This window comes from Lepidochelys kempii, chromosome 10 (assembly GCF_965140285.1).
Source record: "Lepidochelys kempii isolate rLepKem1 chromosome 10, rLepKem1.hap1, whole genome shotgun sequence".
In the NCBI taxonomy this organism is placed as follows: Eukaryota; Metazoa; Chordata; order Testudines; family Cheloniidae; genus Lepidochelys; species Lepidochelys kempii.
In genome coordinates, this window is record NC_136389.1 from 52,937,142 (window position 1) to 52,950,117 (window position 12,976).

The 12,976-nt window shown below is 36.5% G+C and overlaps 1 protein-coding gene across 1 annotated transcript in view; it reads left to right on the plus strand.

Moving 5' to 3' along the window:
• The window catches only part of VPS13C (vacuolar protein sorting 13 homolog C), a 187,642-nt gene that overhangs the window by 31,271 nt on the left and 143,395 nt on the right, over positions 1-12,976 (plus strand). Inside the window, exons 12-14 of the mRNA XM_073303628.2 lie at positions 2,330-2,387; positions 9,057-9,184; positions 11,133-11,239. Of these exons, the coding sequence (XP_073159729.1) occupies positions 2,330-2,387; positions 9,057-9,184; positions 11,133-11,239 (293 nt within the window). The remainder of the gene's footprint in view (positions 1-2,329; positions 2,388-9,056; positions 9,185-11,132; positions 11,240-12,976) is intronic.

Genomic DNA, 12,976 nt, shown 5'->3' on the forward strand with positions numbered 1-12,976 from the left:
AAAATACAAACTAAACAGAAATATAAAATTGTTAAGCTTGTACATTCGCTTTCCAATGACTGTGCTGGGATTTTTTTGCAACCATTTTATTCAGTAAAAGGTATGGATCTGTGAAATTTGTAACAAGCAGTGTTGCTCTTCAGTTGGGCTTGTCATCCAGAAGTGGATTCATCAGGCATCTGTCTTGAGCTCTTACATGTATACCGTGATCTGTGGATCGACACTTGCCTATATATTCCGTAGTTTTATCTTTGTACTAAGAGTAGAATTCTGCTCCATGCTAATCAGAGGAAAACATCTAATTTACATAATCAGTAAACCCTGTTTCCCAGAGGATTAGTTCTTCCTTCTAAACAGGATGTTTGGGTCTTAATTTTAAGCTTTATTCTCAAGAACTCAGTTTGATAAATGGCTAATTAGTCTGCTTTGTGTTAGTGATAAATTGTGTAAGCCTTAGCAATCTATCATTTTTAGAGCAACGGGCTTGGTGTTTCTAAGTAACAGAAATATAACTTTGTTTGCGAGATGGGTTATTGCATATTAAATATCCCTATTTGACTGTTAGCTTTCATTAATATAGTCCAGCAGACAGGATATATGATGAAATACAAATATTGTGAATAGAAAGCTACCTCCTATTAAATTACAAATTAGCTGTACAGAGGAAGCTGGGGAACGGAACCCTTAGAAGAAATTTGTTGAGACAAAATCCCCTTCTGGTAAAAACATGATTTTTTTAATATCTGGTTATCTTTCCAATAAAGAAGCACTTGTGTAAACTATCCACTGTATTCTAGTAACATCTGGTAGGCAAACATTGATGCATTTTCGTCTGAATTGTAGTTTGTTCTTAAATAGGGGGATATTTGGGGATAAATATGATTTGCATTTTGTTACGTATACTGTATTCCAATACATTTCAAGTGCTTCCCATGACAAATTTTCTTTTTTTGGAGTGATATAAAATACATGTTTCTTTTTCCAAAATAAAATTGCTACAACTGTACTTAAACCATTCACCTAATTTTGCCACCTTGTGATATTTTTAATCTAAAAGCTGTAGTAAAAAGAATATAATGCAGTTTTCATACATACAGTCATTTCAAAAGGTATTTGAAATGTGGGAACATGACCAAGATAGACATGAAAAGTTTCTATTTTCAGAATATGCAGGAAAACAAGAAACAGAGTTATCAGTACCTACCAAAATGCTCATACAGGGAGACTGTAACGCAATATAAGGGCCAAAAGCATCTGACTCGCCTACTGATAAGCTTGTTTCCTTCATCTCCTAGTTGTGGAAGCTAGTCACAACCATATTCAGAAAGAAGAATCCTTTGCTACAAAGGGGATAGCAAGTCATGATTTCAGCTTTGTTACCTTTGACCTGCTGTGGTTGAAAAGTGTATGCTGAGGCCTTTTTTTCACCTGAAGGAACAGGAGCTGCCTAGGAGTGGACTCCATATCTCTTGAGATGTTTCTGGGCTGTGTGGCACACTTCTATATTCCAGTCTTGCAATGAAATGGTGGTGACTGAGTTCTGTTAATTTCTGTTGGAAATATCTTCTGTACAGACAGCATTTACAGGCCGAACTGGAAGTGCATGTAGTTCTGCTGCCTGGGATTACTGGTGGAGTTCTGGTGGTGCTGGAGAGATCTGCTACTTTGCACGCAATAGAGCAGTTGTTGTAGAGCAGCTTTTCAGTGTGTAAATGGATTATTTGTGATGCTTGCTGTTTTTTTGTTTTTACCTTCCGATACTCTGGGATTAGCCATGGATTGGTTACCCACAGGTCATAAGCGGGGCAGTTGGTTAATTGTTTCTACGCTGAATACTGTATCTGCTTTTCTGAGACTCTGCTGCATTTACATATGCATAGATCCATGTTGGATTCTTCAGACTCATGAGTATGGAGTACGTGTAACTGCACTACTATGGCATAAGAAGTGTTACACTCAGGTTGCATATCAGATGGTATTTTAAACAAACAAAAAAAAATCTAGAGCGTCACTGTGTTTTATCTCCAGTGTTTGGCTTTGATAGTTTTGGAACTGAGAGAAGCTCAATTGAATTAAAAGTTAAACCCTGGATTAAAGATAGATGGAAAACTTAAACAGAAGACTTGGTTGGAGAGCAGCAGTGTAAGAGGTAAGGAGTTCTAAATAAACTGCTGCATTAAACTTCTTCCTATCTGATCTGCAAAATGACAGTGTATGAACTTGAAACACAGGCTCAGGTTGACTCAATTAAGAGCTCACTAAGAACTTTCTACACAGTAGTAATCAACACAGCCAAAGCCTCATAAAGTTAAATTGTCTCCAATTGCAGGATCAGCTGAAAAGAGGAGTTCCTTCTAGCAGTAATCAGCCTAAAAACTACCAGTATAGTAAGTATGTTGAAGAGTGTATTTGGATACAGCAGTTGTGAGTACTTTGATGTGCTTAAGGTTGTTAAAATAAACGTTGGGAATCAATTTTTGTGATAATTTAAAATCGTCTGTTGAACAAGACCTGTGATAATGCTTGTGATTGTAGAGGGAGAGGAAGATAGGTTGTGCCATATTTGGTTTGTTTGCTATATAAAGAAGACATTACAAATTTTATCCATGGTGTCATCTCATTCTCCTCTACTTCCCCCACTTTTTTGACATTAGAAGTTATGGATACTGTTTATCCTATTTTCATAAATGACTAGGCACTACTGTAGAGGCAGCATAATAGGACATCCTGGGTACAAGGGGAAACCTGAAAAATGAGGCAGCTGAATACAAGACTCTTCCTTCAAAAACAATAAAGCTTAATTCAAAAGCTTAGAAAAAACAGTAAAATGATTCTTGTTAAATATTTTCCTTTTGTACACCAACAGTTAAGTCTTGAAATAGCTCCCACAAAATTCTTTGGTTCTCCATGGACCAGCAAAACCAGGAAAGTCAGGATTTGATATTCCTGAAATCAGGGTGGATTTGATTTAGTCAGGAAGACTTGATTTAATCATGGATTTCTACATAAAACTGCATTCTTGTTGGTTGTTATAACCTTAATACATATTCTTCACAACTCCGAGAGAGATGTAGGTTTCATTTTTAGAAGGTACACACTATGCATTTTTAAAGTGATTTATATTCAAAACTTTTTAGATTAGTTTTACAGCTATATCAGAAAATGAATGATTTTTTTATTTCATTTACCAAAGGTAATTGAAGCAGATATTTATGAAGTCATTGGGAGGTGAACTATCTCCAGTTCAATAGGTTAATCATTGATATTTGGAGGATTTTCATGCCATGCTGTATTAGGAGGAGAACGTCACCAGACAGACATTTAAATTGTTTTATTTAACTAAAACAACAACGTTATGTATTCTGGATTTTTTTTCTTTATCAGAAACATAGAATATTTTAACAAAACAAGCATATGAATTTTTGAATTTAGTTAAACATTCAAGTTTTTTTAAAATCAAGTTTTTGTTTTTGTTAAAATTGTTTTTAACTAAAATAGTTAAATGAAATATTAAAAAAAAATTAAATCAACTATGTCAGCCAGGTCAACATGAGAAACTTAAAATACTGGCTTCTGCAGCTAACTCAGTCATCTTTACCTGTTTGTTCATAATCTGGAAAGAAAAACAAGCGTTCCTGCTTTTTCAAGTCCCAAATGATTTCTCAATTTGGAATGAATTAGTCCAAAGGAAGAAAATAGTCTTTCTACACCGGCAGAAGAAGCTACTGCTGTTAAAAGTGAGATTATCACTTCAATTGTCTCTGAATCCAAGTGCTTAAGTGACTTCCACCAGTTCACTGGTGTGACTTTCTTTAAAACATCATCAGCAAACAGATATTTCTTGACTGGTTCACCCTTCCCTCTGAAGTTCATTATAGCTGGCATTATGGAGGGATGATTGCTGGATGTCCATGTCGTAGCCAACTCCTCCTCTTCAGTAGTTAAGGTTTGACCCTGGTACTGAGTATTGAAACTATTTGGAAGAAAATGAGTTGGAGATAGTGCTTTATCCCATTCCTTTTTTTAATGCTTGTAATTTAACTCTGTCATTGCCTATTTTTCTTTTTAAGATCTCACTCAGTTCCTTCCAAATTTCAACAGCATCAACAATAAAACAGCTATTTCCCTGCATTTTGTTCAAGGCTACAGAAGTAGGCTTCAGGGAACTCAGCATGTGTTCAACATTTCTCTTAAGCCCAACGTTGAGCACTTTGGCTGTGACAGTGACATCTATTTTTTCATGATTTTGTTCACAAACTCATCAGATTAGGCCTCTTCTTGATATAGTGCTCAAAACAGTCCACTACTGAGTTCCATCGTACGTCATATAGGAGATTTCGCTTGGTTCCTTCCACTTTTTTCAGAGCAGCTGCTGCAAAGTGGTTCTTACGGAAGTATTTTGCAATTTCAACATCATTAGCCTTTATTTCTGGAGCACTGAAGCCTTTGGCTAGGAGGTGCATCAAATGACCACTGCAACTCTATGTTGTTAGCTTGGGACACTCTCTTCTAAATAATTTCTTCTCATCTTGGATTCATTCGCAGCATTGTCTGTGACCAAGCTGTGTACTGGACATTTGAATTTTTTTTTCAGTTTGTTATAGCTTTTACTGCTGCTACTTGTAAGTATTCTGCTGTGTGTGCATTTCCTGATCTATCAATTGTTTCTGTAAGGAAGACATTCTCTTCTTCTTTTGTCACACAAGCACATACAACAGGATCATTGTGGACATTGCTCCACCCATCAAGACTCAAGTTAACAATTTTACCCTCTAGACCTGCTCAATTTCTTTTTCATACACTTTGCCTGTGACATCTGCTCTGTTGGGTGGACTGTATCCTCTAATGACTGAACCATGTTAATGAAGTGTTGGTTCTCAGTCATAGGGAAAGGAGAGTTGGTTGGATAAACAAACTAGGCAATTTTTTCATCAATTACCTCTTTTGGTAATCTGCTGGTTCTTACCACAAACTTATTTATGGTGGTTTCTGCATGATGGAGATTTTTTTTTCCTTTTTGCTACAGGTGATATACTGTGGTCATGTGACATACATGATGTGACCGAAACACTATCTGTGACTGGTTCGGTCACAGAGACCCCCTTGGGACTGTCACCTGACTACCTCTGAGCCCGTTTTCTCTGCCAGTTCGGGCCTCCAGAACCCTGTCTTGTTGAGCCAGATACACTAATCTGCTGCAACACAGACCCAGGGTCTGACCCATGCCCCCAAAGCTGCAGAATTAACTGAAAATGGCTTAGCAAGTGCTCCTGTCTCTAGTACCCAGACACCCAGATCCCAATGGGATCCAAACCCCAAATAAATCCGTTTTACCCTGTATAAAGTTTACAGGGTAACTTCATAAATTGTCCGCTCTCTATAACACTGAGAGAGAGAGAGATGCACAGTTGTTTGCTCCTTAGGTATTAATTACTTACTCTGAGTTAATTAATAAGCAAAAGTGATTTTTATTAAATATAAAAAGTAGGATTTAAGTGGTTCCAAGTAATAACAGACAGAACAAAGTAAGTTACCAAGCAAAATAAAACAAAACACACAAGTCTAAACCTAATACTGTAGGAAAATGAATACAGGTAAATCTCACCCTCAGAGATGTTCCACTAAGCGTCTTTCACAGACTAGACACTTTCCTAGTCTGGGCCCAATACTTTTCAGACCAACATTGTGGCTTATGGTCTGGGTCCAGCAATCACTCATCCCCCCCCCCCAACCCCCGCCGTAGTGACTGTCCTTGGTTTTAGTTTCTTTCAGGCATCTCTTTGGCGTGGAGCCAGCTGAAGACAAAGTGGAGAGGCTTCCAGGGCCTTTTATATTCTCTCTCTTGTGGCGGAAACCCCTTTCTTCTTCTGTGCAAAGTCACAGCAACAAGATGGAGTTTGTAGCCACCTGGGCAAGTCACATGTCCATGAATGATTCAGCTTTTGGCAGGCTGGCGCCATTGTTTACATGTTAATTTGAACGTTCCCAGAAAAGCTCAGATGTGAATTGGCATCTCCCAAAGTTCATTGTCCGTTAAATGTTCCTTGATTGGGCACTTACTGAGAATCATCCTTTCTCAAGAAGCTGACCAAATGCTTCTTAGAATCAAACACACTGAGATACAAGTACATAGCCAATATTCATAACTTCAAATACAAAAATGATACACACATACATACAGCAAATTACAACCTTTCCATAGACACCTTACTTGACCTCCTTTGTACAAGGTTTCGTGCAACGATAGGATCTTGGTTGCAACAATGATCTATACGGTCACAGTTCATGTCAATAACGTCACACTTTCATTGGCAGATAACTCTGAAACTATAGAAAATGATGGTGAACTTGAAGGTGGATAGTCTTCAGAATCCTGTATGTTGAGGATGGATTCTCCTAAATAAAATAAGTCAGTGCAGTTCTTTAATGATTATTACCGTACTTCTCATTTAGTATTACTCATTGCATTCACTGACACTCAGTACTACTTTAAAGGTGAAACTGTAAAAGGAAGATCTGCCTATTTCAGCTATTTATTTTTCATCACAACTGCATCTAAAATGATAGTACCATAGAGTAACAACTATATTTTTTGCTGAAAACATGAGAATTCAAGAATAGTCCAGAAGGAAGACAGGCAGTCCTTAAGAAAGAAGTATGAAGGAAAAAAAAATGATTACCAACCTGAAAATCCTTCATATTCAGACATGTTCCTTTCATCATCTTCAACGCAGCTTCCTCCTGAGAAGGAGCACTTCTCATGAAGATGTTTCATTCTGGCAACCAGGTCTTGCGTTTCTTTGTTGCACTGTTTGCATTTTGCACGCATGCCTGTCTTACCCAGAGAAACTTCATCAAAATATTCCCAAACTGGGTCTCTTTTACGGCCTGCCATTATAGGTTTTCCCTTTTAGTGGGAGAATGGCATGGTAGATCTCAAATCAAAGAAGGCTACACTCAGAAAGACCTAGAATTCTGGAATATGCTGCTCAAACAGTTTCACTTTTGTTTCTCCTGCCTGTCCTTCCCTTCTCACATTTATCTCCAGACTTTTGCAGATCTGTTCCTCCCCCAGCCATCTTCTGTTCATTGAACTTTTTGAAACTTTACACTTTTCGAGAGAAGTAAGGGATTGACTCTGTGTACACAAATTTGCAGAGGGACAATAGGGTTGAGGTCTGTTATTTCTCACCTCTATATTAATTTATTTATTTCAAAACATTTTTGCTGTTAACAAGCATGTTATCTCTGGAGACACAAATCCCCAGTTTGAGAACTGCAAAACTAAGCATCTCTGATGGTATCTTCTATACTGAGCACTGAGTCCCATTGGGTAGATAGAAAGATAAACCTAAATAATCTATATAGAAGCCCCTGGAACCCCCATAAGATTGGGTCCCTAATCTGTGAACTATTGGAACTCATTTACAAAACTTTTTTAAAACATTACATGAATATATTGTCTCAATATATAGCACTAGAATTTATAATCCCTCTTCATGATGAGATATCTTTGCGCTAGAATGTATCTTAATTAAAACAATCTTTAGATAGGTTTTTCCCTAAAAAAGCATTTTTATCAAAAAAATCTGATTTTTATTTTTTTAAAAAAATCATCTATTTTTATTCACCCTGCCTGAAATTTAAACAAAACATAAACCTTTAAAATAAATACATACCTTGTCTGTACATTATGATGAAGCAAAAAGGGGTACAAATGCCCATCTTCCTTCTTGAAGAGTTAGCTTTAATAAAGCTAATCTTCTTTTAAATGTATATAGTGATTAGTAGAGTTTTTTATAATATCAGTAATTAGACATGGATTTAAGACATTATTATGCCCTTTAAGCATGGACTCCTGCTTTGTGTAAAGTGTTCATGCTGAAATAGTAAGGTAGTTGGTATCTTAAAAATATTAGAAAAAGGACAGGTTGCGAACTTGCTGATAGAATCTCTTCAAAAGAGATGTGCTGAGCCAAATTAGCTGGGTTGTGGATGTGATAATCACAGTACGCTTTTCTGTCTTAAAACAATAAAAAAATGAAATTATATAAAACCGCTGAAATGAATGTAACAAGCTATCTTACTCAGATGTCCTCAGAGTGAGACCTGTACAAAGGTTCTAGAAATTGACCAAATAAACATTTTTCATTTTTCTTATATTAACATAGTAAGTGGTGTATTATGTTGTGAATGTTGTCCTTGTACTGAATCCCTTCAGTGTTGTTTAAGGAGATCATAAAGAGCAGTGTCGGCTTCAGATAACTTAAGTAACTTGATAAATCCATTACAGACAGTACTGAGGAATGAATCCATCTTCGTTTTCTCCTCTTGCACCCCAAATTTGCCTCGTTTGGTTTAAAAACACTTGCTCATTTGCAGAAGTGTATTCCTTAAGTGTGAAATGATCAATTTTCCTTCTATATTCTAATCTGTCTTGCGAACACTAGGTTTGATGGAGTATTTTTGGTCTCTTTCTCCAGACATGCTATAGTGTTTCCTTCTTGGTAGCCAATACTGCAGTCATCATTTTCTTTTATGGACTCCTCATAGAGTTGATTTGTTTATCACAGAAGCATCTACCATAATGTGTAGCTTTAATGCTCATAGTTTCCTAACAGCACATTTCTTCTGCAGCTGATTGAAAATAAAAATAATCATTTTGTTGTCATCATTGTAATAGTTTTGAACTGACACAGTCAACTTAAATAATATTTATCTGGAATGTTCACCTACTAGTTAAAGGTAATGCAAGATTAACAATTTGTGCAATGTTTAAGATGAGCATCACCTGCTAGAACTTTTGCTCTTGCTATTTTGGCATAAATATTACACTGTTTTTCTGTAAATATAAAATTTAATAATTGATTTAGGTTCAAACTGTGAGTCTTAAACAGATCTACTACATCGTATTGGGCCCTGTTGATTAGGGATATCACAGAATGCTTCAGAACATCACCAGTGGCAGAATTTGTGTGGTAGTAGTTTTCTTTACTCGGTTTTACTAATTTTGGCCAATCAGAACCATAGTGTTATACATGTTTTGTATCTTGAAGTTTTTAGGCCAGTATCAGCCTCTGCAAAACTCTACATCAACCCGCATGCGGAAACTGAATTAAAAACTCCAAAGCTTGATTGGAATATAGAAGTACAGAATATTGCCATTGAACTCACTAAGCCACAGGTAAGTCACCTTGCTATTTTTATTCTCTGTTTAAGGATTATGACATTGCCTATATATATTCAACCAGACAGGTTTGTTAGTTACATTTGCATACCTGTCTAAACTACCTAATGGTAAACCTGGGAAAGTGTGGCAGCTTCTTTTTGTCTGTGTTGTAACAGACATTGCCTGGTGCTGGTTAAGTGCTACCTGTGGGCTGACTGTGGGTAAGATCCCAACTGATTTATGTTTAACACTTGTACATTGGCATGTTTCCCACCTATTTGAAGTGTCTTTCCTGCAGGGCTATTATATTGTTTATTATATATTATTATATTAATATTATATATTATTATTATATTGTTTATTTATTGCCCCGCATAAACATAAGTTTAGCACAGTGAATCAGAGTTATGCATGCTGAGCGTTTTGCTCATATTTTGGATAAGGCAAGCAAACGACTTTTTCAGTCCAAGTTATCGTGTCTTCTAGTTTATCTTTTTGATTCTTGCCGTTTTCAGATACAGGCTTTTGTTTAGTATATGCAGACTTTATGCTAATTTATAACTTGATCTTAATCTAATTGGATTTGCTTCGTGCTAATGTACATTTTCTGTCAAGCATCCACATGAGTCTATGGAAAATTTAAGGTTTATAATGTTAAACAGTATTAATTTCTGGTAGATCATCATAGCATTAATCATCTATATAAAAGCAGGTGGTGGTGCTTAGTGGTCACATAGGACCTAGTTTCTGCATTAGTAACAATGCAAATAAGAGTGTGGTATTTGCGTGACTCGGCATAATACAATCTAATCAAGTAGGAATGGCTGTGTGCAGCAAAGAGAGGACCAAGTATTGGAAGTATTGAAAGTGATTAGTATGTTCAGGAGAGAACCATGGAGAAGAGCCACACACAGTCATATTTAAAGTTACAGAACTAAATAGCATATCATTTTTTATTTTTATTTTTTTAGTCTTCACTTTGAATGTTATGTAGAAATGTAAGCACATCATTAGGAAGATGCTAATTACAGTATAAAATAGACTCCAGGACAATAATGTTCTGCAAGATTGAGAGGTATGTGTAGGAGAACTTGAAGAAACTTAAAGTTTAAGCAAATAGAATGGACATTTGAATAAAAATACAGCAAAAAGGTAAAATTTTAGTGGTTGACAATTTATTTTAAATTGGCCAAGGTGTATTTTTTTTTTTTTTAAATAATCCATGTAAATTAAAGGAGAATTGAGGAAAAGGAATAACACTGAAATTGTAAATGCTGTTCACGGAAACAATTGCATATGAGGATTTTGAAGCATTTCCACGAAACATTAAACAAGAGATTAGTGTAAAGAACAGCTAGTACCTGGTGTAGGAGTTTGGGCTTGATAACAAAGAATTCTTCACGGCCATGATTTTGGGGCTGTTGCATGACTGCGCTGCAACAAATTAAAAGCTGTATGTGTTTTTCAGTTTCATAGTCCTTTTCAGCTGGTTAGAATTTGGTCAAATTTTTGTGTTTAGACTGATGTTTTTCAGGTTTGGTCTAGTCCGAGGGTGTAATCTTGCGGCATACTGGCTGTATTACAGAAACAGCATGGGAAATGCAATAAATCTATATGTGGGTTCCAGTAATAAAACTGAGACACACAGGATAGTGCATTGTGGGGAATGCACAGAGGGGAAGTGAGGGAAAGAAACCAATTTGAGAAGCTCTACCACAGGGAGACGAGCACACGAACTGAAATATAAACTGTGCCTTTTGATTGTGATTTACGCAACCAACAGTTTATACCGTGCGTCATGCATGTAACTCTATACTTCGTTATCCACAGAGCATGCATTTCTATATATTTCAGTAAAGACAGAAGACGATTAAATAGCTCTATGTGTAACCTGATCATTGCATGTAATTAAATTATGTAAACCTCTGGTGGTAAGAAATAATGTTTTGTTTCATGTGTGTAGTACCTCAGTATGATTGACCTTCTGGAGTCCATAGATTACATGGTTCGAAATGTACCATACAGAAAATACAGACCAGATGTACCTCTACATAAAAATGCCAAACAGTGGTAAGTTGTATTGTCTAACAGAACTGCATTAAGATACCAGGCTTTGTACTGCATCTCCTGCAACTACTGGATCACTGAGTAATAAATGCTGGAAGCTTTCATATGGGCCATGACCACTATTCATGCTTTCTCTTAAGGATAGGACTATTTGTTACCTTCTTGATTTTACTTTGTTGTTAATATGCTTTAAAAATTGATGAGATGGTCTAGATACTACTTGTCCAATGTTAAGTTCTCACTTCTAAAGTAAAGCCAATAAGGAAAACTGTATTTAAACAAGTAGAGAGGCAAGGTGGATGAGCTTTTATCTTTTATTGGACCAAAATCTGTTGGTGAGAGAGACAAGTTTTTGAGCCATACAGAGCTCTTCTTCAGGACTGGGAAAGGTACTCTGAGCATCACAGCAAGGTGGAACAGATGGTTTAGCATAAGTAGTTAGCACATATTCTAAATGACCATTCAAGGTAGGGTGGCCTTTGGTCACATAAGCCCTCCCCCTGCTCTCTCCCCCTCCCCCTAAAAAAATGCCAAATTTAATTCTGGAAGTAATGGTATGTTCAGAGGAATTAAACACCTTTCTTCTGTACATCATTTACTGTTTGTTTAATAAAGGATCTTGGGTTCCTAAGAGTTGTATTTCAGTGCTTATTGAAGACTTGCAGGTGAATAAGCTTACCCATTCTCTTCTGTAGAACTTCCTTTGAGCTACTGGCAAAATATTGATATTCTGAACTCCAAATGTCTACTCTCCAGGAGAAATGCTTAATAAGCCAACTCCATGTTCTAACTGGAAGCTAAACAGAAAAAAGTGGGAACTTGTTATAGCAACTTACGGGGTCTTCCTTTGAATGTTTAATAGATGAGCTCTTTCAGTTATTAAGGAAGAGACTGAAGCAACTGATACAGAATGTCATAGCCAGTAGCTTTCCGCAAGCTGTTCTAAATGGGTATGCTAGTGTATTTCAGTCAAAACATGCAAAATGTTGTTCCAGCCCATTTTATTTTGAGCAGTGTGCCTATTATGCCAAGTTCTATGTTGCTGAAGTCCAATAGGTTAATTTGCAGTTGGTCATTGGATGAGACCACTTAACATGAAGAATTTGTGATGTGATTTGCTGTTGTAACATAGATCTAGTACAGTAGCAGTTCTGTTCTTTTTCCATCCAACTTAATGTTGGACTGTATTGGCAGCTTCAGCTTTACCCTATTCAGAGTGAAAATATAGTTAAAGCTTATAGCCTGGTAACTAAAGATGAGGTGAATCGGGATGCTGGTGTGCAACACTTGTGAAAATCAGACATTGGTTTCAAATTTAATTTCTTAAATTAAACAATAACTGGAAGAACTTCTCTTCTAGTAAAGGAGTACTTGTGGCACCTTAGAGACTAACAAATTTATTAGTTAGTTCATCGGATGCATGCAGTGGAAAATACAGTAGGAAGATATAATACACACACGCAGAGAACATGAAAAAATGGGTGTTGCCGTACCAACTCTAACAAGAGTAATCAATTAAGGTGGGCTATTATCAGCAGGAGAAAAAAAAACTTTGAAATGGGCCATCCTGATTATCACTATAAAACAGTTGACAAGAAGGTGTGAGTAACAGTAGGGGAAAAATTAGCATGGGGAAATAGTTTTTACTTTGTGTAATGACCCATCCACTCTGTCTTTATTCAAGCCTAATTTAATGGTATCCAGTCTGCAAATTAATTCCAGTCTGCAGTTTCTTGTTGG